Source organism: Pollicipes pollicipes, unplaced genomic scaffold (genome assembly GCF_011947565.3).
Source record: "Pollicipes pollicipes isolate AB1234 unplaced genomic scaffold, Ppol_2.1 Scaffold_5724;HRSCAF=6776_pilon_pilon_pilon, whole genome shotgun sequence".
In the NCBI taxonomy this organism is placed as follows: domain Eukaryota; kingdom Metazoa; phylum Arthropoda; class Thecostraca; order Pollicipedomorpha; family Pollicipedidae; genus Pollicipes; species Pollicipes pollicipes.
In genome coordinates, this window is record NW_023596746.1 from 16,542,282 (window position 1) to 16,566,704 (window position 24,423).

Here is a 24,423-nt window from a genome sequence, read left to right on the forward strand (position 1 = left end):
TTAGGTTATGAGGGGCCTCAGGGGTCTCTCCGGACTGACGATTAAAGGCTCATTGGCGGATCTGAGAGGCCGACCAGAGGTCATATTCAGGGGCCCAGCCCGCTAGGCCAAGCACTTCAATGCCAGCCAGAGTGCCCTTTGTGCCGATCGGCGGCCACCTGAGTGAGGGCATATAGGCCTTTAAGACACCCCCAAGGTCGCACAATTAAATCCTTGTCGGCATGGCCAAGGCCCCATTTCTCAAAAGGGGACGAAGCCGGGGCAAGCGATTTACATTGGTGGGGCCCTCTCATTTGTCATGGGTCCTCAGTGTCTAAAAGAGAGCTCTGTTTTGGCGAGGGGCCGAATCGGCCGGGACAGTGTTCGAGGAAGCCCGAAGGAAGTCTGGAGGGCTCACTGGGACCGACCATCAAGGACCCGATTAGAGGGCATAAGGGCTTAAAGACTTGCCGTTGTCTTATTCAGGAGCCAGGCGTGCGGGGTCAGCCCTCATGTGGCAGCCGGAATGTCATTTGCACCAATCGAGGACACCTGCATGTCCATATGGGCCTGAAGGTCCACCCAGCGGCTGTCACGGGCTGTCTGGGACCCATTTTCCAAGCGGGAAAAAGGCCTGGACCCACGATTCGCATTGGTGTGGGTTGCGTTTGCATGTTCAGAACACCCCGGTAGGACTGTGACCTCAGACGCCAGTCAGTAGGACTGTGACCTCAGACGCCAGTCAGAGGGCCTCCATTTGGGCCAGGACCACTGACAACGGACAGTCAAGCTGGTGAATCTCTCACCAAGCTGATGAAGCTTGTAGACTGCACTGAACAGCCAACCCTTCACCGACGACCGTGCACTTATACCCGTCGTTTAGTCCGCCATCTTGCCGGGTTTCGGCTACACATGTGATTAGCAGAAATTTCACCCTTTCCACTACTCACAATTCAAATAGACAAACTCTGTTGAGTTTGTCCATTCGAATGCGGCTCTATATTCAAGTCTCAGGAAGAGACTATACTCATCCCTGGGATAACCACGCAGAACACAGAACAACCGCAGCCCAACATCTTAGAGACCAACAAATGACTAAACACTAGCAAGCGACTCAAGACCCTAACAACCCAGTCGCCTACCGCAACGGCAGAGGGGACCATGTCTCAGGCTTCAGCTCGTACATACCCGCAATACCCTATCGGCCACTAGCGCCATCTGTAGAGCTCATGGTTAACTACAGCCTCCACGTAATACAATACGGGAAGTGTTCCATCGTGACTGCAGTGGCTCCGGAATACTAACGGGTGGTTCGGTAGACTTTAGTAGACTGCACATCGCCCAGCTGTGCGGGTGAGAATCGTGTGCGACACACCCGCTGCAGTCAGCTGATTTAGGAGTTACGAACATTAGGGGTTATGATACACTAGGTCTTACAATACATTAGGTGTTATGATATATTAGGAGTTGTGTGACATTAGAGGTTACGAGCGTTAGGAATTACGATACGTTGGGTCTTGCGACACATTAGGTGTTATGAGACACTAGGTGTTATGATACCTTAGGGAATATGATATATTAGGAGTTGTGTTACATTAGAGGCTACGAGCATCAGGGATTATAATACGTTAGGCGTTATGACACATTGGGAGCTACGATGCATTAGGAGTTGTGATGCATTAGGTGTTGTGATACATTAGGAGTTACGATACCTTAGGGGTTATGACACATTAGGTGCTACGTACATTAGGCGTTATGAAGCGCTAGCGGTTGTGATACATTAGGCGTTCCGATACATTAGTGGTTACACGCATTAGGGGTTTCGATACCGACCCAAATGTAAATGAAATGTACGAGGTCGCTGATGCGTACCAAAATCACGGAACAGATGCAAAACAAAGTTGCGGCGAAAGCTACAGGTCTCCAAAAAGGAATGATGCTGTTTAGAAGCATCCAAAAATGCATCACTGAAGCACCACATGAGGCTGAAGATTACAGCTGTCTAAAGATATGAGAACCTCAGTCATATGTTCAGAAGTTATACCACAAGAAATCTCACAATAAAGCTTATACAACTCTCCACGCTTTCCCGTTATGGTTTACTCAGTTGTTGGAATGTTGCCGAAAATTATTCATTAACGAAGGACAGTCATGATGGGTGTTTTAGGAACCGGAAATAGGCATCTTTGAAAAGTTTAAGGTGATCAACCGATAGGCTTTTATCTGTGGATGTCCCCATTCCTTAAATGTTAGTGGGTGCTAGTTTGGTTTTAATGTCAGTTTATAGGAAATGTTAATGAATCCAGTGCGGTTTTAGTGCCGGTTTATAGCTATTATCAAAACGCAACAAAATTCTAAACTGGCTAACAGCCAACATTGGTCGGAGCTCACCAACATTTGCGACAGCTACGCTCGTAGTTCTACTTCACAAGACATCATGTCGGTGAGCTAAACATGTATTGAAACTGCTCAAGAATCCGAGCTAAGAAGAAATCCTAATGCATGCCCTAGGGCGTGCATCTGGATTCATAAGTACGAAAAGCTCCATCAGTCCAGCTTTGGTGTTTTTAACGTGCGCTCGGGTGGCCACTTGCATACCCTTCGCTCGGGTCGGGAGTTAATTTGACTCCGCTGAGATCTCAGGAACTACGAGAGCTAGAAACAATAGCTTTACAGAGTATGTTGCCCTGTAAATGAACTCATTTAAATACAATTTTGAGATTTTTAGATCACGATCTTCGGGTAGAATCAGGTGAAACAAGGTCAAAGTCCAGGCTGGTCTCCGAAGGACTGCTGGAAGCTGGATAACTGTTCTAAGCAGAAATTCACATGCTCATCTAACGTCAGTGACATCGTTTGACCGTTTAAAGGCTATGGTGACCAAAATCATACAAGACTGCTTTAAGCTTTGCATGTGGATAAGCAACAAAGATTACACTAGGCAGTATGTGCCTAAAAACAAAATATTGACCTGTCATTCTAGATCGGTGACCTATGCTGACCTTTCAAAAGTCCATGCAAGGTGTATAATGCGGTTCCTGTTAAGAATGAATTCGAAACGACGACCAGAAACTACCTCACAAGGCATGCCATAGAGTAATAAAATAGGCTCATTTTGACCTTGGTCTGACCTTTATACCTGACCTTAGGTCAATGTAATTTTTTCATTTAATTGTAGTATTACCTAAGAGCGTATCTCCGAGATATATGGCTTCGTCTAACCATCCATTGTTGGATCAGATTGAACGATTCCCTAGAAATTGCCTTCGCTGAAACCATGGCCTAAATTTGGCCTGTCATAGATCAGCGACCTTACAAGGTATATCTAGATTTTTGATGCCAGACGATCCGCTATTCAATTGTCGAAAGCTATGCAAGTCGCAAACTATTACGGAAAAACCTTTGGGGTCGATTTGACCCCCACCCGAGCGCGTTTTAATGGAGTGTCCCACAATGGGGCGCATTCCAAAACCATACTCTAGTGAAACCTTATAACCAGCTTCCTCTAATAACGCATTGGTTAGTACCACTTCAGCACCTTCATAACATAATCAGGGGCTGCCGATTCCAATTAATTTTTAGTCCAAATAACGCTGCTAATGCTTTTTAACAGAACTACTCTTCTTTCCTCGCCCTAAAGGTACCAGATCGCTTTAATCTTGTCATATGAATAAACATTTGTTCTGATTTGTTAGTTTATTAAGCATGAGGGACTGCGGTAGGCGGTGCATTCTTACAACAAAAGGTCAGTCTAGGTCATTTTGGTCCAGTGACTAATCCTGGCGTTTCAGAAATCCACAAAAGATGTATTTGTGGTCCGCGTTACAAAGAAATTTGAAATGAATGTTATAAGCTATCCCGTAAAGCAAAATCGTCAGTAAAAAACAGGTTGGTCTTTAACATGGTTCTGGCCTTCATGTCTGACACTCGGTTAAAAGGGTTTGTTTTAACCCTAAATTTAACAGTTTCTTGGTTAAAAAATATCTCAAAGATGCATTATTTCGTCCAACACCCCTCTGTCGCATCAGATTGAACGATTCTCCAGAAATTGTCTTTGCCGACAGCCAAAGATCAGTGGCCTGACAAGGTACATGTAAGCTCCGCCGCACCGTTTGAATATCATGTTATAAAAACACTTTGAGGGGGATACACTGCCTCCCCCCCCCTTCACCCATGCGCGCGTTAACTAGCATGCAACTACTTGTCCACTGGCTCATTGCTGTCGAAGTCCAAGTGATCCAGAACATTCGTCAACAGATGTATGTGAATACGCTGCCAGTCTGACAAACGATGTAAGCATGACTGATGGGTCTCCAACTGCTGTTTTAGCACGGGCAGTGGTGCCTCATCATTTGCGGGTGAATTTAGGCGGTCGAGTGCAGGCGGGTTTGTGTGAGGGCGCATTTAAAGCTACAGTCCAGTCGCGGTGGCCTTTAATCTCGCCCGTCCGGCTTCATTGCAGATTACTCAAAACCGGACGAAAACCGGTCATGCACTTCCTTCAAAAATGTCATGCACCAACTGAGCGACAAGCGTTATGTAAGTGCTTACAGTGGCGGAGCCAGTTAAGAACAGGGGAGCAACGGGCGACGAAACCACCAAGACTATGAAAAAGCGGATTTTTCGTCGGCATGGCTTTCCTGTAAGTGATGCGAAAATAGGAGCTTCGTCCCTTCCAGCTGACTTCCTTCGATGCTGAATATGCCCATGGTCACCACCAGCCTCCGGAGAACTGGGATGTGTCAGTGGATTATAAGAGGTTCGGGCAGAAGGGCATCGCAGAGTGCGGTGCTTCGCAGACAGAGAAGCAGAGCATTACGCGGTTAAGTGTCGCTCGGGTACAGTACGGACCATGCCCCGTCGCGCCGTTGCCTGCTGGATGGTGCCGCTGGCGGTGCTCGTCTGCCTCTGGGAGTGCGGCGCCGACCGGTACACCGCTAAAACACTGCGGCTGTACCTCAAGGAAGCCATTGCCGAGGCGCTGCTTGAACATCGCAGTGATCTCCTGCAGCCGGAGACAGCACCGACCACCTCACAGTCCGGGTGTGCGAAGCAGTTCATACCGTGCGCCGGCCGCTGCTACCGGCGGCTGTCCCCGGCCGTCACGTATGAACAAGCTGAACAGGCGTGCGCGCAGGTCAACTCGCACCTGGCGGTGCCGCGCACTCGTGACGAGAACCTATGCGCCGCCGGTCTGGCCCGCAACCGGCACATCTGGCTGGGAATTACCGATCAGCTCACCGAGGGAGTGTTTGTCGACATCTTCGGCCGGTCGGTGACAGAAGAGCTTACCCAGATGTGGTCCGCAAATCAACCAGACAACCACAACGATACAGAAGACTGTGTGGAGATCTGGCCGGAAAACGCATATAATTTTGGCTCCAGGTTCGCCGAGTGGAATGACAAGCCATGCTTTCATCTGGGATACCCAATGTGCCAATCGGCATGAGAAGAAACACGTAGTTGGAGAAGGTGAAGAAAGGCCTAGCCACTTGCTGAGAAGTTTGACTCGCGTGGCTGCACCGGGGCACACTGATAGCAAGAGAACCAAGTGTTTTGACGTAAAGCATCATCAGTTGCATAGTTGAGCAAATTTTGCACGGTAAAGTGGTGCAAAACGTCTCGCGTGGTAAAAACCCTACGCTGATAGCTCTAAAACTTGATGCCCTGAGCAAAATGTGTAATGCACAGGCTGAGAAAAAGTTTTCACGCGTTTCAAAGCGTTACGTGTGTTTCAAATGGATGCGGATGTTTGCGTGACAACGAAGGTGAGAACTTTGCATTATGTGGGTATGTCTTCCGCTTTTCTTGTTGCAGTTCGCCCATAGCAGCGTTTTGAACTGAAAAAAGGTAGGGAAAGTTGTAAGGGTTGTTATGAGCTTCCTCCTGCCATAACTTCTGAGCATATTCCAAGATTCTCATATCTCCAGACAGCTGTAATCTTCAGCCTCATGTGTATGGTGCCTCAGTGATATATTTTTAGATGTTTTTTTAACAGCCTAATTCCTTTTTGGGGATCCGTACCTTCCGCTGTGAGTCTTTCCTGCATCTGTTCCGTTGATTTTGGCACGCATCAGCGACCTCGTACATTTCATTGCCCTTGGTCGTTGAAGTTATGTCAGTCATCACATTTGTCGACCTGTTCTTAATACCCACGCAGGCTGCACCTGACCACCAGCGTTGTTTCAATATACTTAAATACATGATATCGCTAGGGTTGAACTGCAACGAAAAAATGACAGAAATGCTCACATGATATCCCGTTCTTACCTCCGTTTCCAAGTAAACAGCCGCATTCATACCAATTTCATGTAGCCGGATAAAACATGGTCTGTTTCCCATCCTGTACATCACATGCTTTACTCAGGACATGCAATTTTGCAGCTATCGGCGTGGGGTGTTTTACCCTGCGAGGCGTCTTGCACCGTCGTACCGCACCCACATTGCTGAAATATAAAACCGGTGGTCCTTCAGGTAGCTGTACTTGGATCACTTGGTAAAACGTACTCCGGTGTAGCCGCGTAAGTCAGACTTCTCAGCAGGTGGCTAGGCATTTCTTCAACCTCTCGAACTACAGGTTTCTTATCATGCCAATTGACACATTGGGTATCCCAGTTCAGAGCAGTGTTTGTCATTCCATTCGGCGAACTTGGAACCGAGATTAAATGCGTTTTCCGGCCAAATCTCAACACAATCTTCTGTACCATTGTAGTTGTCTGGTTGGCTTGCGGACCACACCTGGGTAAGTTCTTCCGTCACCGATCGGCCGAAGATGTCGACAAACACTCCCTCGGTGAGCTGATCGGTAATTCCCAGCCAGATGTGCCGGTTGCGGGCCAGACCGGCGGCGCACAGGTTCTCGTCACGAGTGCGCGGCACCGCCAGGTGCGAGTTGATCTGCGCGCACGCCTGTTCAGCTTGTTCATACGTGACGGCGGGGGACAGCCGCCGGTAGCAGCGGCCGGCGCACGGCACGAACTGCTTCGGGCACCCGCACTGTGAGGTGGTCGGCGCTGTCTCTGGCGGCAGGAACTCACTGCGGTGTTCAAGCAGCGCCTCAGCGATGGCTTCCTTGAGGTAGCGCCGCAGTGTTTTGGCGGTGTACCGGTCGGCGCCGCACTCCCAGAGGCAGACGAGCACCGCCAGCGGCACCATCCAGCGGGCAACGGCGCGACGGGGCATGGTACGCACTGTACCCGAGCGACACTTATCCGCGTAATGCTCTGCTTCTCTGTCTGCGGAGCACCGCACTCCGCGATACCCTTCTGCTCGAACCTCTTAGAACCCACTGACACATCCCCAGTTCTCCGGAGGCTAGTGGTGACCATGGGCGAATTCAGCATCAAATACCATGAGGAGTAAAACTCCTATCGCTGCATTCCCTACATCCCGGTGAAAAATAAGGAAACCATGCTTTTCGTCGTCTTGATGCTGTTTTGGTTCCTCCCCAATCTTCCCACTGGCTCCGCCACTGCACGCCGTTGTACCACACCGGCCATGCCGGTTTTAGTCCGGTTTTGCGCACTAGCAATAGAGCCACACGGGCCAGATGAAATGCTGCGGCGACCAGACTGCACACTAAGAATGTGCCGTCAAATAAACACGCCTGCACTCAGTCCAGCCAACTCTCCCGCGACAAAGGAGGCACCGCCGGACTATGTCCGTAAACAACCGACTGGGAGCCCCAGCCCCGTTTGCATCGCCAGCTGGTGCTGCCTGGCGGCATGGCCTGCGGTCCTGCACCTCTTATGTGGAGAGTTAAGCACAAACTGACTTTGTAATATTGCCTGTTTTGGTCTTCGAAATGCGTGGTAAGATGTACCGAATTTCTTGTTGAGTTACACAAGCAAGGCTTCATTTAAAAGCGACGGTAGTCATAGTAGTGATGAAGTTGAGAGATATTGACGTTATTTGTGGTGCGCCTTCGTCTCTTGCGAATTCTGGCGAGCGCTTTTCATCTGGTACGGCAGGTTAAAGTTTCACGACTTAGCAGACCAAGGTCTGATTCGCTCCAGTTGTTGATCGAGCTCTAACTTCAGCGGCGGCAAGCACTTCTATTGGTTGGGAGAAGTCTAATAGAAGCGCATAGAGACGGAGATACCCACGAAGGCGGGCGCCTTGTAACATGATGCGGCTTAAGCTCTATTACACCGTGTGTACCTCTTAAACATAAGCGAACAATGAAGTTGAGATATATATTAGACGATGATTTTCCGAATCGTACCGAAAGGTGAAGCCTTACATGAATGGACACATTAGAATGTACTGTAAAGAAAATGTGTGCATAATTTGCCCCACAATGGATCATGAATGATATAGGCGTATCAACAGGAAAACGAATAATGGCTGAAAGGCAAGGCACTGATTGCACGATGTCTGTCGGTAAAACACCGCTAAGTAAAAGGGCAGAACGCGAACGTGAATCAACCTCACCCCGGTGTGTCTGCAAGTCAACCAGACAGCAACAATGGCACAGGAGACTGCGTGGAGACCTGGCCGAAAGAGCCATTTAGTCTCGGCTCCAGGTTCGCCAAGTGGAAAGACAAACAATGTTCAGAACTAGGATTCCCAATGTACCAGTTGGCATCAGAAGAAACCTGTAGTTTGAGAGGTTGAAGAAATGCCTAGCCACCTGCTGAGAAGTCTGACATACGCGGCTACACCGGTGTACGTTTTACCAAGTGATCCAAGTACAGCTACCTGAAGGACCACCGGTTTTATATTTCAGCAATGTGGGTGCGGTCCGACGGTGCAAGACGCCTCGCAGGGTAAAACACCCCACGCCGATAGCTGCAAAATTGCATGTCCTGAGTAAAGCATGTAGTACACAGGATGGGAAACAGACCGTGTTTTATCCGGCTACATGAATTTTAGAGGCATGCGGCTGTTGACTTGGACGCGAAGATAAGAACCTTGTATTGTGTGGGCATTTATCTTATTGTTTTCGATGCAGTTCACCGCTAGCCATATCATGGAATTAAGGATATTAAAGTAAAACTGGTGGCCAGGTGCTGTCCGTGTGGGTATTACGAATAGGTCCACAAATATGATGACTGTCATAACTTCAACAACCAAGGGGTCGAAATGTACGTATGAAATGAAATGTAAATGAAATGTACGAGGTCGCTGATGCGTGCCAAAATCACGGAACAGATGCAAAACAAAGTTGCAGCGAAAGCTACAGGTCTCCAAAAAGGAATGATGCTGTTTAGAAGCATCCAAAAGTGCATCACTGAAGCACCACATGAGGCTGAAGATTACAGCTGTCTAAAGATATGAGAACCTCAGTCATATGTTCAGAAGTTATACCACAAGAAATCTCACAATAAAGCTTATACAACTCTCCACGCTTTCCCGTTATGGTTTACTCAGTTGTTGGAATGTTGCCGAAAATTATTCATTAACGAAGGACAGTCATGATGGATGTTTTAGGAACCGGAAATAGGCATCTTTGAAAAGTTTAAGGTGATCAACCGATAGGCTTTTATCTGTGGATGTCCCCATTCCTTAAATGTTAGTGGGTGCTAGTTCGGTTTTAATGTCAGTTTATAGGAAATGTTAATGAATCCAGTGCGGTTTTAGTGCCGGTTTATAGCTATTATCAAAACGCAACAAAATTCTAAACTGGCTAACAGCCAACATTGGTCGGAGCTCACCAACATTTGCGACAGCTACGCTCGTAGTTCTACTTCACAAGACATCATGTCGGGGAGCTAAGCATGTATTGAAACTGCTCAAGAATCCGAGCTAAGAAGAAATCCTAATGCATGCCCTAGGGCGTGCATCTGGATTGATAAGTACGAAAAGCTCCATCAGTCCAGCTTTGGTGTTTTTAACGCGCGCTCGGGTGGCCACTTGCATACCCTTCGCTCGGGTCGGGGGTTAATTTGACTCCGCTGATATCTCAGGAACTACGAGAGCTAGAAACAATAGCTTTACAGAGTATGTTGCCCTGTAAATGAACTCATTTAAATACAATTTTGAGGTTTTTAGGTCATGATCTTCGGGTAGAATCAGGTGAAACAAGGTCAAAGTCCAGGCTGGTCTCCGAAGGACTGCTGGAAGCTGGATAACTGTTCTAAGCAGAAATTCACATGGTCATCTAACGTCAGTGACCTCGTTTGACCGTTTAAAGACTATGGTGACCGAAATCATACAAGACTGCTTTAAGCTTTGCATGTGGATAAGCAACAAAGATTACACTAGGCAGTATGTGCCTAAAAACAAAATATTGACCTGTCATTCTAGATCGGTGACCTATGCTGACCTTTCAAATGTCCATGCAAGGTGTATAATACGGTTCCTGTTAAGAATGAATTCGAAACGACGACCAGAAACTACCTCACAAGGCATGCCATAGAGTAATAAAATAGGCTCATTTTGACCTTGGTCTGACCTTTATACCTGACCTTAGGTCAATGTAATTTTTTCATTTAATTGTAGTATTACCTAAGAGCGTATCTCCGAGATATATGGCTTCGTCTAACCATCCATTGTTGGATCAGATTGAACGATTCCCTAGAAATTGCCTTCGCTGAAACCATGGCCTAAATTTGGCCTGTCATAGATCAGCGACCTTACAAGGTATATCTAGATTTTTGATGCCAGACGATCCGCTATTCAATTGTCGAAAGCTATGCAAGTCGCAAACCATTACGGAAAAACCTTTGGAGTCAATTTGACCCCCACTCGAGCGCGTTTTAATGGAGTGTCCCACAATGGGGCGCATTCCAAAACCATACTCTAGTGAAACCTTATAACCAGCTTCCTCTAATAACGCATTGGTTAGTACCACTTCAGCACCTTCATAACATAATCAGGGGCTGCCGATTCCAATTAATTTTTAGTCCAAATAACGCTGCTAATGCTTTTTAACAGAACTACTCTTCTTTCCTCGCCCTAAAGGTACCAGATCGCTTTAATCTTGTCATATGAATAAACATTTGTTCTGATTTGTTAGTTGATTAAGCATGAGGGACTGCGGTAGGCGGTGCATGCTTACAACAAAAGGTCAGTCTAGGTCATTTTGGTCCAGTGACTAATCCTGGCGTTTCAGAAATCCACAAAAGATGTATTTGTGGTCCGCGTTACAAAGAAATTTGAAATGAATGTTATAAGCTATCCCGTAAAGCAAAATCGTCAGTAAAAAACAGGTTGGTCTTTAACATGGTTCTGGCCTTCATGTCTGACACTCGGTTAAAAGGGTTTGTTTTAACCCTAAATTTAACAGTTTCTTGGTTAAAAAATATCTCAAAGATGCATTATTTCGTCCAACACCCCTCTGTCGCATCAGATTGAACGATTCTCCAGAAATTGTCTTTGCCGACAGCCAAAGATCAGTGGCCTGACAAGGTACATGTAAGCTCCGCCGCACCGTTTGAATATCATGTTATAAAAACACTTTGAGGGGGATACACTGCCTCCCCCCCCCTTCACCCATGCGCGCGTTAACTAGCATGCAACTACTTGTCCACTGGCTCATTGCTGTCGAAGTCCAAGTGATCCAGAACATTCGTCAACAGATGTATGTGAATACGCTGCCAGTCTGACAAACGATGTAAGCATGACTGATGGGTCTCCAACTGCTGTTTTAGCACGGGCAGTGGTGCCTCATCATTTGCGGGTGAATTTAGGCGGTCGAGTGCAGGCGGGTTTGTGTGAGGGCGCATTCAAAGCTGCAGTCCAGTCACTGTGGCCTTTAATCTCGCCCGTCCGGCTTCATTGCAGATTACTCAAAACCGGACGAAAACCGGTCATGCACTTCCTTCAAAAATGTCATGCACCAACTGAGCGGCCAGCGTTATGTAAGTGCTTACAGTGGCGGAGCCAGTTAAGAACAGGGGAGCAACGGGCGACGAAACCACCAAGACAATGAAAAAGCGGATTTTTTGTCGGCATGGCTTTCCTGTAAGTGATGCGAAAATAGAAGCTTCGTCCCTTCCAGCTGACTTCCTTCGATGCTGAATATGCCCATGGTCACCACCAGCCTCCGGAGAACTGGGATGTGTCAGTGGATTATAAGAGGTTCGGGCAGAAAGGCATCGCGGAGTGCGGTGTTCTGCAGACGGAGAAGCAGAGCATTACGCGGTTAAGTGTCGCTCGGGTACAGTGCGGACCATGCCCCGTCGCGCCGTTGCCCGCTGGATGGTGCCGCTGGCGGTGCTCGTCTGCCTCTGGGAGTGCGGCGCCGACCGGTACACCGCTAAAACACTGCGGCTGTACCTCAAGGAAGCCATCGCCGAGGCGCTGCTTGAACATCGCAGTGATCTCCTGCAGCCGGAGACAGCACCGACCACCTCACAGTCCGGGTGTGCGAAGCAGTTCATACCGTGCGCCGGCCGCTGCTACCGGCGGCTGTCCCCGGCCGTCACGTATGAACAAGCTGAACAGGCGTGCGCGCAGGTCAACTCGCACCTGGCGGTGCCGCGCACTCGTGACGAGAACCTATGCGCCGCCGGTCTGGCCCGCAACCGGCACATCTGGCTGGGAATTACCGATCAGCTCACCGAGGGAGTGTTTGTCGACATCTTTGGTCGGTCGGTGACAGAAGAGCTTACCCAGATGTGGTCCGCAAATCAACCAGACAACCGCAATGATACAGAAGACTGTGTGGAGATCTGGCCGGAAAACGCATATAATTTTGGCTCCAGGTTCGCCGAGTGGAATGACAAGCCATGCTTTCATCTGGGATACCCAATGTGCCAATCGGCATGAGAAGAAACACGTAGTTGGAGAAGGTGAAGAAAGGCCTAGCCACTTGCTGAGAAGTTTGACTCGCGTGGCTGCACCGGGGCACACTGATAGCAAGAGAACCAAGTGTTTTGACGTAAAGCATCATCAGTTGCATAGTTGAGCAAATTTTGCACGGTAAAGTGGTGCAAAACGTCTCGCGTGGTAAAAACCCTACGCTGATAGCTCTAAAACTTGATGCCCTGAGCAAAATGTGTAATGCACAGGCTGAGAAAAAGTTTTCACGCGTTTCAAAGCGTTACGTGCGTTTCAGATGGGTGCGGATGTTCGCGTGACAACGAATGTGAGAACTTTGCATTATGTGGGCACGTCTTTCGTTTTTCTTGTTGCAGGTCGCCCATAACAGCGTTTTGAACTGGAGGTCAATATAGCAGGTAAACGGCACTTGATAAACAGGCGCGGAGCCCCGGTGCCCCTTGACTACATGTCTACCCTGTGGTGCAATAAGGACTTTATCAAGGGCGGCACGCAACGTATCTTTACTCCTGAAACTCAGGACCGTCTTCAAAAGAAATACTTGGATTTGGGTAAGTGCATTTAAATATTCTTGTTTCATGTTTTGCTATGCGGTAAAAATATTCCTCTACGCAACCCTAGAAGTCTAGGTGTGGTAGGTACGTATCCATTCGCGGAGCGCTGTCAGGTTTTCCAGATTATGGTAGATCTTGCCGTTACCGTTGCCACTTGTCATTACCATTATCACTGTCATTGCTTAAAGTTTGGTGCTAGATACATTCAAAATCAATGACGACGGTTGATCCCAAGCTTGGTTGTGGCTAGCCGTTTTCCAGCAGTTTGGCTGATAATCAGTGCTGTGAGCAGCTGCTGGCTAATAACTGGTGCGTATATCTTTGTTTTTGGCTATAATAAAGTAGTATGAAGTATGCCAACGTTCAAACGGTGTTAGGAATGTGATACACAAGTGTAATGTGTGTCGTAAATGCAACTAATTGTAGCCGCCGAGGAATTAAGAGATGCGACCTCGCCGAAGCGTAAAAAAACTCATGGGAAGAGATGCAACTTGTGCCATCTGCGGCTAGGGCCTCAAAAAGTTGTCCTCTTGTAAAGCTGGGATGTTTATAGCCGACTAGCCCGGCCCGTGTACACGAGGAGGCAGATGAGTGATGAGTGATATGCTAACACTCGCAAGTACATGAGTGATGGCTTAATGCTACTCACGGACACATGAATGATGGTATGCTGGCACTCGCAGACACTCGAATGATGATGTGCTGGCACTCGCAGACACTCGAATGATGGTGTGCTGGCACTCGCAGACACTCGAATGATGGTGTGCTGGCACTCGCAGACACTCGAATGATGGTGTGCTGGCGCTCGCAGACACTCGAATGATGGTGTGCTGGCACTCGCAGACACTCGAATGATGGTGTGCTGGCACTCGCGGGCACATGTGGCGCCTACGGCAATTGAGTGCAGTCGTGAGGCAATTTGAGGTCATGAGTTCATTCTGGTCCGCGGGGTAGAGCCCAAGACCGATGTGTACGACACCTGAACAATCGAGAGTTCCGCTGCAGGTCAGCAAAGCGGCTCCCATCAATAGCGTAGTGTCCTCTGAGCAAACGAGAAGGCACAAGACCAATGTGCCTCCTTTCGGTCCGCTCTTTCTCATGTCGATGCGCATGAAGTCAAAGCTGCAGACTCGTTTTATGCAGAGCACTTCACAACGAGCCGTCGCCGGTCGCGGCCAGCTAGTCGCTATTCGCATTATATCTTTAATCGTTAGTGTTGTTTTACGAATGGTGTGAGGACTTTTTGACTGCTAGCGACATCTATGTCCCTCATGTGGAACTTTTGGTTGAGCGTGGCTGCGATTCGCCTTTCTCGTGCGCTGGCGAGGGCACTGGGCCGCGACGCTCAGTGGCGCAGGCGGCTGGGGAGTGGTGGGGCACGGTGAACACGCACCCCCTCCCTCTTCGGTCCAGATGGACCCAAACGGTCATCGGGACCAACGATTAAGGGCCCGGTTTGAAGGCTCGATGGGCCGACGGAACGCGCATAAAGCGACTGGGCGGAAAGTGCATAAAGGGACTGGGTCCTCAGATAACAGTAAGGCTATTTGCGCTTATTGGGCCCTCCTGAGGCGATACGTGCCTCTAGATCGGCTAGGACGTATCACCCGCACAGAACAGTCTGCTCCGTATCGAACTGATCCTGTGGGCGTATTGCCCAAGTAGGGACAAAGCCGAGGTCAGCGATTTATATTCATCGGGCCTCTAAGTCAATGGGGGCTCTGTGTCAACTCGGGATCCCCAATACCTAACAGGGGGTCCCGTGCTGGCAAGGAGCCCCAGTCGGCCAGAATAAGTTTTTGAAGGGCCCGAACAGCCCCCCCTCGGGACCGACGATCAAGGGCCTGATTGGACAGCTGAAGGGCCCAAAGGGCCAGTTGCGGGCCACATTAAGGATCCCGGCTCGCAGGCCTGTGACCTAAATGTCAGTCAGAAGGCCTCTTGTACCGATCGAGAACCTATGAGATGATGCGACCTCTAATTCGGCCGGACAACACCCACACTGAACAGTCGGCTCAATTTTCCAGACAAGGACGAGACCGGTATCCACTGTGTGCATTGGTTGGGACACCTGCAACAATGGGGGGGGGGGGGGGGGGGCTATGGTGGTCAAAGGCCCAAAGTGCCCAGTAAGGGATTCTGTTTCGGCAACGAGCCCGGAGTCAGCTAGGGGAGCGCTTGCGGAACAGGGACACGGGGGACCACGAATGCCGGGGGGGACCAGGAATGCCTCTTACGTTAGTCGGAGCCCTTTGACAATGAAAAGAGATATGAAAACTGATGGTAAGTGCCACAATGAGACAATGGAAGAGCCCTGTGTCAGTCAGGTACCGAACTGGGGTCGTCCATCCCATTTCATCCAAGGGCCCGTCAAGCGAGCTCTGTGCCGTCAAGACCGTCATGAACGTCTTGAGAGTCTTGAACCGTCAAAAGGGTTTCCGTGCCAATCACTGGACTACCTGTGGCGATCAGGGGTTCTGTTGTTTCAGCGGGGGTTCCTGTGTTGATTGGCGTGTCAATTACTCAGATCAAACGGCTTGCCGCGCTAGGGTGGGACCAATGTCTGGTGCATCTCTCTAAAGACCTCCGGATGGACCAGGGAACCGCGCCCCGTGCCACCAGAATGTCAGCCGGTGGGTACCATCATGGTGTTGGTGGTGGTGCCGGCATATAGATGCAATAATACAAACGAAAACTAGCGTAATTGCAGCGGAAAACGTTGGGGCCGCTTCCCACATCAACATTCAAACCGAGACCGACCGGGATGATTGTGCCGGATCATGACACCTGTCGAGCCATCGTGACACAGCGGCCTAGTAACGGCGGTGCTCAAAGCCGGCGACACAACATCCACGCGCGGAGAAACCGGCCGCTAGCACTCGCTGTGTGGCCCCGTCGGCGGTGCATCTGGTCCGGAAATCGACTCAATTACGCAACCCCGGCATGTCGATCGCGAGCCGTTTCACCCGTCGGCGGTGGCAAAACTGACGACTGGGCTGCGAAGATCTATTCGCTGAAATTGAGACGACAAACAAGAGTATATTTGGCATGGATTCAGGGCCCGGTAGAATGACCGTTTAACTGATGAGCTTGTGCAGATCACTGGGGAGTTTCCACCAGGAGGGATGTCGCAAGTGGTGCTAAAGACAATAATTTGTCTAGTCCACAACTTTTACCTTATGTAGGCACACGTTAAAGGCACCTTATATACATAAGGCACACGTTAGAAGGTTGGCGTGGGTATGCTGTTTATGCATTATATATATATATATATATATATATATATATATACATTCATGCATACACATACATATATCTGGATATATATATATATATATATATATATATATATATATATATATATATATATATATATATATATATATATATGCATATGCATGCATATGCAACCGTTCAAGGTATTTGGACTTGGACATAAACAAATAACCTAAGCTGTTGAGTGCACTTGTGAGGAGTACTACCTAGACATACTTAGAGTACGTAGATAAGACGGCAATAGCGTTATAGTAACAGTCTGATTGCTCTGAGAAGAAACGGGAAGATAAAGATAAATGTAGATGCGTTAATATTTGGGCAAGCTAACATTGCCTGCCAATGATCCCTGCTCGATTTTCCAGCTTTTTTTGTTTTTAGAGACGCTGATGTGAGCGTGATGCGTACCTTGATGTGGATGTGGGCTAGCTTGAATCGTTAACATATGTTAGTGATGCCTGACGCATGATGTGTGATGCCCTGTTTAATTGAAATCGCTTGCAAGTATAATTGATGCGTGGTAAGTGATGTCTGCTAACTTCAACTCGTTTGCATGTTTGAATAAAGCATAATGTGTGATTCCTGCTTACTTAAATTCATTTGCATTTAAACGTATTTTCGCGTATTCTAATTCTTAGGTAGATATGCACTGTATTGTTACAAAGGCTAGCAATTGTTCCTTGTTTTATCTCCTGAATGTCCATGTCCTTGTAAAAACTGTGGCTCGCTGTTCCAGAAACAAAACGAAAAATTGAGCAGGATCATCGGCAGGCAATTTTGCATTCACTCCTGTTATTGCTTCCATAATGTCCGTTGCCGAAATATGAAGACACCTATATCTCCAGACTCCTGGCTTTCTCCAAGAAAAAGCAAGGTTTTACTCCAGCCGTGTAAGCCATTAACAGGAAACTGCCAACTTTGAGGCATATCATAAAAACGTATGCTTTTGAAATACACCCCGAAAGGTGGGTCACTCCCCGTAAGGATGACTTTGGAACTTGTTCAAGAGTTTGCAAAGTGCTGCGAAAGCAGGCAAATGATGAACAAAGTAAGGTAATACTTTATAGCCACCTTCGGTGTTCTTGTAGAGCACAAGAGCTCTTAAAGGACAATTTTTGGATTTGCTGCAAATAGTAGCATCATGTTGCCAACGTGGTTTACAGCCAAACAATACACGACAGCCCACTACCGCTGCTTGCATTATTTTCAAGAGGATAAGAAACCCCAAAAAGGTGCAAAACGGAAAAAAATGATGCAAAAATAACGTCATGTACCCCGTTGTAACGCTGCAATTTGCCTGAAAGTCATGCATCTGGTTACGACCATGAAACTCAGCGTTATAAGAAATGTCTAGCTTTTGGCCGCAACGCTTGACCGGAACACCAAACGCCTACGACATATCCATCTTGAACTGTGATATACTCGCCAGATAAAGAGTATAATAATGCTTCTAGTGCTGCTGCTTCTTTGGATTTGAAAAGCCCGCGCTCGCTCCACATAGAAATTTTGAAACCCGCCTGGCACCGCGGGACTCTTTTTGAGAACAAACCTCGCACATACCCGAGAGCATTGTTTTTATTACCAGTATGTATTTCAAATCTTACCATAATTTTAATCGCACAGCTAAGAGCTGCAGAAGTTCGACAAGATTATCTATGGTTTCAGTTCAGTTTTTCAAGACTAGAACCGATAAATTTTGTTCATTATTCCTGGTCTCTATGCTTTTGCATAACCTCAACATCCTTACGGCTCTTCAGAAGGCACTCAAAATAATGCAATGAACAAGACCTTGAAAATAAGGAAATATGACTAGTGTCACTCAAGAAAACATTACACAGCTTACATTTCCTATATTTACTTGCTCACTTGATTTGCATCTTTGCATTTGTTCATGTCATCCCTTTTATGTCCTACATTAGATACATATGCATGCCTTTTGTAAAGACAAAATGGAACATCTATGGCTTCAAGGCGGCTGGTATTTGAAGCCATACAAGTGTCATTTTCACAAAACGCAGCGTTATACCTACTAGTAAACGAAAGGCCACACAGATACATGCGTATCACAGAAACATATGACTAAATCATTGCTGAACTGTAACCACGCGTCTCAATAACAACGTTCACCACTACTTACACGGCAGTGCCAACAGTGCCCGAACGACGACTGACTACGCTTGCTTGCGTGCATATGCGAAGCCTCGAATCTTACTGAGAAGATGTTGCAAAAGATGGATTCATTTCAAACTTGAAATCAATGTCCCGTGAGTGTAACTGTAATGTCATCCAATCGCAGAAGCCACAACGCTTCACGCCTCATGGCAAGTACGTTGTTGTTCAGGGTTTTTCTTGCTATCGCGATCCTGCGGACTATAAATCACTTGGCGCTAAACTCTTTGTCCGCGAACAACTGATTAGGCGTGCATTTTAACTAGCAAGTACGATCTCGTTTGTAAGCCACGTAAACCACCTTGTTGGAAAGCATCGAGGCACAAACATCAAAACCTTTTGCAGATGAAGCTGAAGAGAGTTAAAATGATTACGCACTTTACGCGTGCTGACACAATGAGGGCGTGCATCAACTTCACCAGCTAATATAATTTTTTTCCTTCTCTTGTCTGCATATAAGTTCTGAGTTTCGGAGGACTGGTCCGGTGACTGTTGGCTTGGATTTGGCGGACACTGACATACATTTCAACTCCAATGCAAGCCCCACCCTTCCACTCCATGCAAACAGGACCTGCTGGGCTGGGATGGGATTTATGTTTGTTGTTTGAACTTGACCTGAGCACTTGAATTTGTCAGATTTGCCAGGCGCTGTATTCTAATAACGTGTATTGTATTAAATACCTGGTATTTAACCTTACCTGCCATCACGCCTTGACAAGGTCAGAATAGCTGCTGTCCTTATGTGAGGTGTGGGGATTTCAACCAGTCAGAATGTATTTTGTGTTGGTAAATTATATTAAGCAGTAGTGGTGCAGTGCTTAAGCCATGCTATTCTGCTAAGTGTTAATTAATGTGTCATGATAGATTGATTTATGAAAGAGTATGTTTGGTGTCTAGAAAACCTAGACATTAAATATCTTGCGACTTTGTCGTCACATACGCTGCATTTTTAAAATAAGTAGCTATTTTGCTCAACAAATAGATCATTGATTGCGCATTTATATTGCAAGCAAGCTAGGTGAAATAATTTCTGTTTTGAAAGCCTGCCATTACACACAGTAATGTCACAACTACTCGCGAAAAGCCCTGCAGGCTTTTCAGGCCCGCATGTGGTGGGTCTATGGGCTCAAAAGAGGCAGCTCTAAACGCCACCTAAGGAGAACACTTGCTATCTCGTGGACATTTGAAGAAACGCCTGGAGCGTTCATTCAAGTTGCGCAATAACCTTGCTAATACTGCATGAGACACCGGCATTATATGAGATGTCTAGCGTTATTTTTTTAATAGCATTACGCCACCCCCTAACGACATGCCAATGTTTAAAATCCAAACCTATCCTGGAGGGACAGTGAGCGGGCATAAAAAACCGAGGCTGTAAAAAAGAATGGAGAACTAGAGGAACGACAGGAACGTAGCTTCACAAAACGAGTTTAAGGGAGGGGGAGGGGGTTGGGCAGTAACATGTGACGCAGCTTACCCTCAAATAGCCCACAAACAGATGTCTGCCCCGGATTTAGCCCCCTTCTATCTCAAAGTTGGGAGGGGTGAAGCCATGCTGCAGGGAAGGGAGGGGGCTGTAGCCCGCAACTGAATGGGAAGCTGCGCTGTTGGAACGTAGCCTTGGGTTATAAAGTGTGCTGGAATTGGTTCCAAAATATATCCACTGCCCGCTGCACATGGCAGGAAATCATGTTGCCATTTAGATACGGAGCACTGTAGTGCAATATGTATTGAGGAAGACTGCTTGTGAACCGGGTAAATCCGTGTGCTTGTTTTAGGCAGCACCAAGAGCAAAGTAAGCTAAGCACAGTTCAATTATGACAAGGGTAATTGGCTAGATGAAAAGCTAGGCACAGTTCAATTATGAACCTTAGTGCTTCATTCACCTTGTAAAATGGCGGGCCATCGTCTCGCCCTGCCCCTCCCTCACCCCTCCCTTGTTTCTACACCCGTGCTAAGTCACACAAATACGGAGGGTGTAATGCGGATGATATTGAAGACAATCCATCCTGCAAAGGGTGATAACTTTCGAAAAAGCAGATTGTGAATGGACAAGATTCCAGATTGAGTGGGTCGCATTGGGCTGCATCCTGAGGGCTGAGCCTGTGGGGTTTTCGTCAGTTAGCCGCCGTCCGTTGGTTGAAGTTGCATTCGAGGAATGCCAAGATGCGGGGAGTTAAAGATGTTGTATGAGGTGCATCGTAGCCTGGCAGTGTTGACGAATGCCTGAGGGATTTGCGTATGTGTCTATATTAAGTCATTTGACCATGTGAATGCAAGTCCGACACAAAGCTGCCTTTTGCACAGATTTGTTTATTCGACGTATATCCCTCCTGTGTATTGAATGGGGTCAACCAGAGTAATCCAGTCTGTTTCGTGCTTGAGCACAGCACAAAACGTCATCTTTCGACGAGTGAATAACCCTGGACGAGTTCAGAAACCGCCCGAGCCATCACACATGCGGCCCGATGCAGTGACGGTCGCGCGTGACGTTCCGGGCGGGGCTCCGTTCGCGTCACCGTCACCGCCGGACCGGGCGATCAACTATCTGCCGCTCTATTTGTGCAACAGCGTTCCACAACGCGCTGAGAGTGGCCGCGCAGATGTGACACTTTCTCTCTTTGATTGGCCCTGAGGCCATGCAATTTAGCACAGACTTTCTTCCGGGAACAACGCGTTGCAGGATGTCATCACCGCTGCATGGCGAATCGGGTGCATTCATGGTCCGTTATCGCTTTTACGCGCGCACGGGTGGCCGGTCGAATGCGACGCGCTTGGGTGTGATCAATTTAACCCCTTAAGATATCAAGAAATGAAAAGGCTATGGACACCAAATTGACAGGGTGGGGAGGCATGCATGTGGAATTCCTTCTGTCAAACTGTGAGACCTCTAGATCATGCCTACCAATCAAAGAAGGTCGGACAAGGTGCCTCCAGACCTCCTCATGCAACCGGCTTTACTTTAGATGTTTGTTCTAAGCAAAAATCACTGGTTCTCGTTTAGGGTCAGCGGCATTTATCCTTCAGAACGTCACAGTGGCTAAAAATCTACGAAATTGTTTGTTGGTCCAATCAAAGAAGGTCGGACAAGGTGCCTCCAGACCTCCTCATGCAACCGGCTTCACTTTAGATGTTTGTTCTTAGAAAAACTCACTGGTTCTCGTTTAGGGTCAGCGGCATTTATCCTTCAGAACGTCACAGTGGCTAAAAAATCTACGAAATTGTTTGTTTTTCGAATGAGATAAGCGTGCGTTTGGCGGCATGTTCCCTAAAAACACATTTTAGGCCAGTGATCTCTTATGACCCTCGAGAAGCACACATGATAGGTTTATTGACGTCCCTGTGATCAAGAAGGTCGAAATGAGCATACTAAGTTACCCCAATGTTTTTCAACTTGGCTTTCCAAGTTCTCTTGTGAAAAAGAAACCTGAGTTGACCTCGGTCTGAACTTCATACACGACCCAACGTCAATGAAATCAGCCTTCATGCTATGCGCAGTTGGAACATCAAAGTCAAGAAACCAAATTTAAGGACACCAAATTGTCCAATAATTTTAAATGTTTGATCTTGACTTACCATAGGTCGGCACCCTTGTAAGGTACATCTATTTACCATAGCCGAAAGATCTGCTATTCAATATTTTTTAAAGATTTGATCCGAAACCTTTGAATAGATGGATTTCTGGGAACAGAGGTCACTGTAAGCAGCGCTTGCTGTGTGGGCCCTGACCCCTATCATTCGATTGCGGAATTCCAAGCGACATAATTTTGTGGCGAAAGTTTAACAACCTGCAATGCTCGGCACGGTCCGGTCCAATGCTCTGACGTCAACTGACCTTCAGTGCGACCCCTGCGACCGGCTGTAGGCCATACCTGTGAAGGGCAAACAGAGATCGCCTGAAGCGACGCGAACTCACCGCGCCACGGGTGGGTGGATCGGAAGGCAGGCGCTCTAATCAACTGAGCCACCAGGACAGATTTTTGCCCACAGATACGTGAAGTTTCTATACAACTGCGTAGCACAGGTTGGACGTCATGCTGGAAGAAGTCTTGGGGGGGGGGGGGGGGGTCAAAATTACTCCCACTCCAGTGCGTGTTCAAGACTTGGGATGTTTTGGTTGTGCGCGTTGCACTTAATGAGTGTGGAAAGGGGATGTGGTGATGCCGCATTCACTTAACTTTTGCCTCACATATGATTCTTGCTATGATACTTCACCCGCATTTGCGATGAATTTTTATTAGTGCCCAGCACATAGATACCACACATTCGCTTCTTAACGCAAGCAGTTAACGGGCATGGAATAAAAGTTTTTGAAAAGCACCTTACGCGCCGTTCAGCAGATCACAGTGACAAACAAGCTTTCCGTGCTTCATACGTTTTACTTGTTTCGAGTTTCGTCTCAGTTTTGAGCTTCTGTCATGACAGGTCTCCCATTTCTTGCCTCGCTTCTAAAAGTTTACACATCAGAAATGTGGACAAGTGGTGTTCCGCGACGCATTGCTGACTCTCTGCGCGTCAGATCGCCCGGTCTGGTATGGTTAAAAGGTATATGGTGTTGATGATGATGATGATGACTTGAGTTTGAGGACGCGTCGACGGCGGAGGTCATTTTGCGCCCAGTAGTGTAGTGTTGACTGTGGGATATGGATTTATCATGAACATCGTTTATGTCTGTGACCTTCTCAAAGGTTATTTGGAGCTGAGGTCACATCAGCTAGTCTTGAAATTGTCTTACGTCATGAGCCGAAGTAATTCACGTGTGTCATCGGCGATATGTGTAACGAAATGTTAAGATCAGGCTACGGTCAGTATAACTCCCAAAGGAGACCAAAATAATCTGAGTATAGCTTTCGCCGTGCACTAATATTGTCATGCTCGACAAGTGAAAGCACCATGTCATTCAATTTTAAGGCCCTGGGAGGTCATGGAATGGGCCAAGGGTTTCTCGCATTATACCTCGGAAGTTAATGGTACTATGCCTTAAGCAGCACTACCGCTACTTTACGGACGCCACAACCTCCCCCTTCTCCCAGCACTTCACAATTGAAGAGGCTGGCGTATTTCGTTGTTGGTGATGTGCTTGTGCGCAAATTGCATCTGTCTCCAATTCCCTGAATGGCCTGCTGCGAGTGTAACATTTGAAGCTACTTATTCAGGCTATTTAAAGTGTTGCAATTGAATCAAGAACGCAGTTAGACATTTCATGAAATTTAAAGTAAAAGACATAACAGCATAATGTTGCATCACTTGGGGAAAAATGGATGCCCAAAGCAATGTCCACAGTCGCAAGCAGCCACCAGACATGCGCTGTTAACTTTGTTATCCTGCATGTTTCCACCTCCCGCGTAACATCATAGCAGGTGTCAAGGTCCTTCCTCAAGCGTCGCCAGCATGTGATCACATCAACACATCGGAAGTGGCATCGCACGGCATCGAATTACAGCTGCTGGATTGTGGAGTCGTATATTCTGCTACTGGCTTGATATCCGAACCTCTCGCTGTGGATGGCAAACAGTGTGCAACAGATCAAGTTCATTTGTGATTCGCTTGGATGCTGTTTAACGTGTATTCATACCTTGCTGTTCATTTTTATAGCTGTAGTCACAGTGTAACTGTAAAAAGGTTTCCCGTTAAGTGCAAGAAACAGCGGTCATTTGCGAAACAGTGGTTACGAGGCTTTTGCTATACTAAATGGTCCTGTCAATGTGCTACGTACCGTCCA

The 24,423-nt window shown here is 47.5% G+C and overlaps 2 protein-coding genes across 2 annotated transcripts; one reads left to right on the forward strand and one right to left on the reverse strand.

Annotated features, from left to right (window-relative positions):
* The first annotated feature begins 4,831 nt into the window (after positions 1 to 4,831).
* LOC119102732 (pulmonary surfactant-associated protein A) lies at positions 4,832 to 6,457 on the forward strand. Its single transcript, XM_037226191.1, has 2 exons — positions 4,832 to 5,250; positions 6,454 to 6,457. The coding sequence occupies exons 1-2, from the start codon at positions 4,832 to 4,834 to the stop codon at positions 6,455 to 6,457; spliced, it is 423 nt and encodes a 140-aa protein (XP_037082086.1).
* On the reverse strand, positions 6,244 to 7,253 carry LOC119103603 (asialoglycoprotein receptor 2). Its single transcript, XM_037227196.1, has one exon. The coding sequence runs from the start codon at positions 7,159 to 7,161 to the stop codon at positions 6,565 to 6,567; it is 597 nt and encodes a 198-aa protein (XP_037083091.1). The 5' UTR covers positions 7,162 to 7,253; the 3' UTR covers positions 6,244 to 6,564.
* Positions 7,254 to 24,423: the final 17,170 nt, after the last annotated feature.